The 5,715-nt window shown below is 36.2% G+C and overlaps 1 protein-coding gene across 1 annotated transcript in view; it reads left to right on the top strand.

The window, feature by feature from the left end:
* Positions 1-1,840: 1,840 nt before the first annotated feature.
* Positions 1,841-5,715, top strand: part of LOC106880545 (probable palmitoyltransferase ZDHHC24) — a 9,326-nt gene continuing 5,451 nt past the window's right edge. Inside the window, exon 1 of the mRNA XM_014930534.2 lies at positions 1,841-3,001. Within this exon, the coding sequence (XP_014786020.1) occupies positions 2,661-3,001 (341 nt within the window). The 5' untranslated portion in view covers positions 1,841-2,660. The remainder of the gene's footprint in view (positions 3,002-5,715) is intronic.

Raw genomic sequence — 5,715 nt, forward strand, 5'->3', positions numbered from 1 at the left:
ATATGATACATAAGGTAGTTTTAGTGCCATTCGGCGTCTACTTCTACCATGCGGCGCTACTCAGCTGTTGCCCTTATAATTATATTTATAAAATATTGTATTAATTTTTTTACCTAAATGGCTTATTACATGCAAGTTACTTGACAAAATCGTATGTAGATTTTATCCTTGATTATAATAATAGATACACACACACACATAGAGAGGGGGAGCGGGAGAAGAGAGAGGGGAGAGAAGGGGAGTCGTTTTTATTTTTCTTCTTTTTTATTAAAGGTATACACAGCATTAAAGGACACCGAGTTCTAATTCTGGCCGGACAAAGGGGAAGAACTACTGCAACATCTTATGTAGAAGTCAATGGAATAGTTTACTGTATATCTATCTTAGTTTTGTTATTAGTCAGACGTAAATCGCAATTTAGTTGTTTCTGGTCAGACCATTCTATCACAGCCGGTCTATCACCTCGCATTTATTTAGTTTTATTTTTTAAAATATGATTGTCATTTTTATTAGAAAGTCGGAAGAGAAGACTCAGTGACCATAACTTCGGCGGGTCCTCTGACACTAGTGGAATGTTGTTGTTGTTACTGCTGCTGCTGTCTTGCCCTAAAACGCTCTTGATCATGCAGACTAAACTCAAATATCTTTTAAAAATTGTGATTTCTTCAGACTGCATTATCCAGTGCGTTTATTAATTCAAAGAGACGAAATGGTGTAGATTAAAGATGCGTTTGTTCCCTTTAGTATGTCGAGTGGACTACATACAAGCTTCCTTGAAGATATTGATGTCGGCTCATGTTCAGCGTGAACAATTAGAAATCGATGTCTGCAAAAATATGGGCGAGGAGGGAATTCCAGTTCTAAGAAAGAAGGGCTGCAAATAGTCAGTTCTGTTGTAATAGTGATAAAGGATATAAGAACAGTATTTGTAAGTTAACAGTTAAAGTGAGCTACTGACCAGTGCTTACTTAAGGCATGAGTACACTATGTAGTCCCCAGAGTCCTCTCCGGTCTAGAAGCCCATTTATGATCTGTGTATGTTGTGACTTACTGTCAATAGATACTTTGGAGCCCAGTGCAATAATTTGTCCGAAGTGGAGGGCTATAATGATGCTAAATTTTCCTGTTACTCCACGTGAAGTTGTACTCACGTAGCAAGTAACTTGATCTGAGACCGTCTGCTGAAACTGAAGTAACTTACAACCGTCGAAGAGTCGTTCTAGTTATTTAATAACACACTAAGTTGTGAAATTCACTTTAAATTTATTTCATGCAGTATCAAAATTTTTGTCACGCAAGAGCGTTCTAGTTACACTGCTCTACCGCAAGTTTAAGAGTCGCTTTAGTTCAATGCAAATCTCGATGAATCATATTGATCAAGGTGACCGTGGAATAGCGGCGGCTCATAGTTAAATTAGTGGAGGTGCTGCTTCAGAAATTTTTTAGCCGTTGTTTTAATATTGTGTAAAAGGAAACAAACATATAAAAAGAATATTTATGCATAAACTTGATTGGTTCGCATTTTAACCATTGCCGAGTAATGCATTTAATTTGTTCACTGAACAACACCGCGAAATCCCCCTTGTTTTTCAAAAATTCCTCCATAAATCACAAAATAAGGGAGGCGGGGAAAATCTGCCCTATTTTACAAATCCTGGAAGCAGGATAGTAATCTAATTCTACATTTTATCACATTCAAGAATATAAACACGTTTTTAAGCCCAACACACGCGGAGTCAAAACGAAACACTACTACGTGAACGATAGTGCTCTCTCTCTCTCTCTCTCTCTCTAGCGTGAAGTTTCCTATCTCGGACATGTGAGCATGCGCACAACAGCCAAACACCGCGTCGCTGGAATGGTAAAGTGCACAGTGCTATACAAGGATTTTTGTATTTTTTTCATGAACTAGGGAATGGCTATTGACATTAAGCCTAAGAATTATATAATGTACAAGTATAAAGAAAGAATTAAAGAAAAAAAGGACTCATTATACTGAATGTTATCGATAATATCGAGAAGAAATAGGGGTGCGGAAGTTCCGCAATGCCTATACACAAGCCGCCACTGCCGCGGAATTCTTGTACTGGTGAGAGTCAAACCGTTTTAACATACTTATAGGCCCCCAAGCAAAGCAATGCACGGAAACTCCTACATACACGACAACAAAATTAATAGATTAGTATGGGTCCCCTAGACGTAAGACTCTTAGGTAACTGCCCAATGTGCTTGTGTACAGAAATGGCACTGGTAAAATCTGGTAACTATAAAAATCTGATCAAAGCAATCGATTAATTAGCCGAATAACTAATTGGTTAATAATAATAGAAGAGAAATACAACCATTGTGTGTGTCTTTGTGATACAATGATTCTTCTTAAGTATAACACCTGTGTCAACATGCGATTTCGCATCAAGAGTCTTTCAGATAATGCAAAAACTAAATATATAAATTTAACCAAATTAGAGAGATTTGTAGATCAAGTGGAGACCACTCCTGCAAAGATTGATGTTGCATATTTAGAAGGGACGTAACTCATAAGAATACAAACACCGCCCTTTTTCGTGTTCATCGTCGCTGCTAATATCTAAAACTTTTATGTGGTTATATTGTATATATTTCGAAATAGCGACTGGAAACAAAACAAATATATTTTAAAGATGAATATTAAATGGAAAATTATACCAAAATCGAAATTGGACAGGGCTGCTTTTTTTTTAATTATGATAGGTATTCATGTTGCTAAATGGTTTTATCATACGGAAATTTTACCTTCCCGATTCAAACATCTACCTTGGCATGATCCCGTTTACCTACTTCATTTTACCTTTAGTGTAATTTGTTATTTTAATGTTATGGTTTGCATTTGGAAGATAAGTTCTACAGATACAACCAGTGGTTCTGTGATCCTTCCGAGTGTTCTGAAACCTAAATGGTTTTATTGTTCAGTTTGCGTCTGCAACGCACCTCCAAGGTCTTTCCACTGTGACATTTGTGACAGGTAAGCATTAAAATGACTTTGTTATCTGCAGGAAGTGTTGTAAATATGTTGGTACTCAACTTACCTTTTAAGACAATAAAGTATTAATTGATTTTAAGTTCAACGCACCTTATTCGTGATCGTATTACTACTAATGGACAAAAGCAAGTTAAACCTCAGTTTCTCTTTAATGTGATTTGCTTAAAGCTTTTGAATCAATAGTTCATTAAAAATAAGTTACATTGATATATTTTACATTCAATACAAATAATTTTACATTAGTATTTATACCAATGAATTCACATGCATGAATTTAGTCTGTAAGTTCACAACATATTTTCACTGCTAACCTTTGTGAAAAAAAAAACAAGTTTATGCGTGTTTCAAAGAATCTGCCAGTATGTATTCGGATATAATGTTATTTTATGCACTTAATTTATATAAATATAGGTATGATTTCGAAATCCATCGCTTGCTCACTTCTATAAACTCGCTAACAAGGAAGTAGATTAGCACTTGAATGACTACTAAAAAAAGTGGGTAGTACTTTTCTCTAGAAGGCAAACGTGTGTCCATAGCTAAAGAGCATTCATTTCCTGTGAGAAGATATTTTGGTGAGGTTTCGATCCTTGGTGGGAGAGGTGTGTCTGCAGATGAAAGCTTGCATTTTGGATAAAAGATCAGTATTGAAATGCATCGTAGATGCGTACAATAAAATGTTTTGTTTTGGCTCTACTACGCCGGCAACTAATATTGGTTGTTAGAAAAATAGTTTTGTATGTACCATTTGAACGTTTACCATTCTACTATGACAAGGCATTATTAGAAACTGTATGAAGGCGGCGAGCTGGCAGAATTGTTAGCACGTTTGATGAAATGCTTAGCGGTATTTCGCTACGTGCTGAGTTCAAATTCCGCCAAGGTCGACTTTGCCTTTCATCCTTTCGGGGTCGATAAATTGAGTACCAGTGAAACACTGGGGTCGATGTAATCGACTAACCCCCATCCCTCCAAATTTTAGACCTTGTGCCTATAATAGAAAAGGATTATTAGAAACTGTATTAAGGTCTCTCTAGCTGCAGAATCGTTAAGCACGCCGGGCGAAATGCTTAGCGTCATTTCGTCAGTCTTTATACTTAATTACATAAATATTCGACATTAAAATACAAATCCAAAACTGAAGAAAGCATAATCTTAAGTGAAGAAAGATAAAAACAGTGGATACACTCCATTATTTGTATCCTTAAGTTTTGAGAAACTAAAATTCTTGGGACCAGCATTCTGGATGGAAAAAACCCCCATCTTATTATTGATTCTTTTGTGCAACCAGTTTAACTTATTGTTGGGCTGTGTTTATTATTTAAGTCTATTGACTTAAGCTAAAGTTTAAATCTACCTTTGAAGTTCTTTGATAGACTCTTCCCAAGGCATCTAATATTTAATATTGATATATGCTTAATAGACATACAGAATGACGTGATTTTTTTTTTAGGATGACAAGAGTACCATTCTCCTTGATTTTCTGGAACAAGGCTGTACTGTGAACAACAAATGGTACATCGAGACACTTAGTGAAAAAATCAAATCAGAATCTGAAAATGATCCACTTTTACCATCACAATGTTTGACCACACACACTGTTGGTGACAGATCAGGCAATTGGCAAATTGAGCCACTCAGTGGTTTCCACATCTACTGTACAGCCTGGATCTAGCACCCTTTGACTTCCACCTATTTGGTTCAATGAAGGACAGTCTTTGGAGACAATGATTTGAAGACACAGATGAGCTGAAAGTGTCTGTGAAGAAGTGGGAACAACAATAAACATCTGAATTTTTTTCAGAGAAGATTTAAGTGTTGAGTTCAATGATGGCACATATGCATTGCTTGTGTTGGAGTCTTTGTTGAGTAGTGCCATTGTATAGAGAAAAAGTTACTCTACAAATAATGCAATTTGAATGACCTGTCTATTAATAAAAAAGTTATGACCACTTTTGCATTATTTTTGGAATAGACCTTGTATCATAAGGTTTCGTTTTATTTTTATATATTGACATAAGTTATGATTGAATCACATTCAGCATCGTTCTACCTAAGTCAGTTAGGTTCAAAGTAAAATGTTTTATAGATTCACCATCAGCTAAATGTTTAAAAGTAATTGTATCATAATCATATTTAACTTGGGTCATGTAATGGACATTGTTAAGAAAAACTTTTCTTCTCATTTTTTCAGGCATCCTAATATGTGTGTGTGTGTGTGTGTGTGTGTGTGTGTGTGTGTTTTATTTTAATAAAAAGATGCTCTGACAACTCTTCCAATGAAGCAGCTTAGGTGTGGTTGTGCAGTTAAGCTTGCTTCCCAATCATGTGGTCTTGGTTTCATTCCCACTGGGCAGCACCCTGAGCAATTGTGTGTTACTATTATAGCCCTGAGTCAACTAAAACTTAGTGATTGAATTTGGTTGATGGAAACTGAAAGGCCATTCTATGTGTGTTTGTGTGTATGTATAGGTGCAGGCATGGCTGTGTGGTAAGAAGTTTGCTTCCCAACCACATGGTTCTGGTTTCAGTCCCACTGCATGGCATCTTGGACAAGTGTTTTCTGCTTTAGCCTCAGACTGGCCAAAGCCTCGTGAGTGGATTTGATGGACGGAAACTGAAATAAGCCTGTTGTATATATACATATATATATATATATATATACACACACACACACACACACACACACACACACA

This window comes from Octopus bimaculoides, chromosome 2 (genome assembly GCF_001194135.2).
Source record: "Octopus bimaculoides isolate UCB-OBI-ISO-001 chromosome 2, ASM119413v2, whole genome shotgun sequence".
In the NCBI taxonomy this organism is placed as follows: Eukaryota; Metazoa; Mollusca; class Cephalopoda; order Octopoda; family Octopodidae; genus Octopus; species Octopus bimaculoides.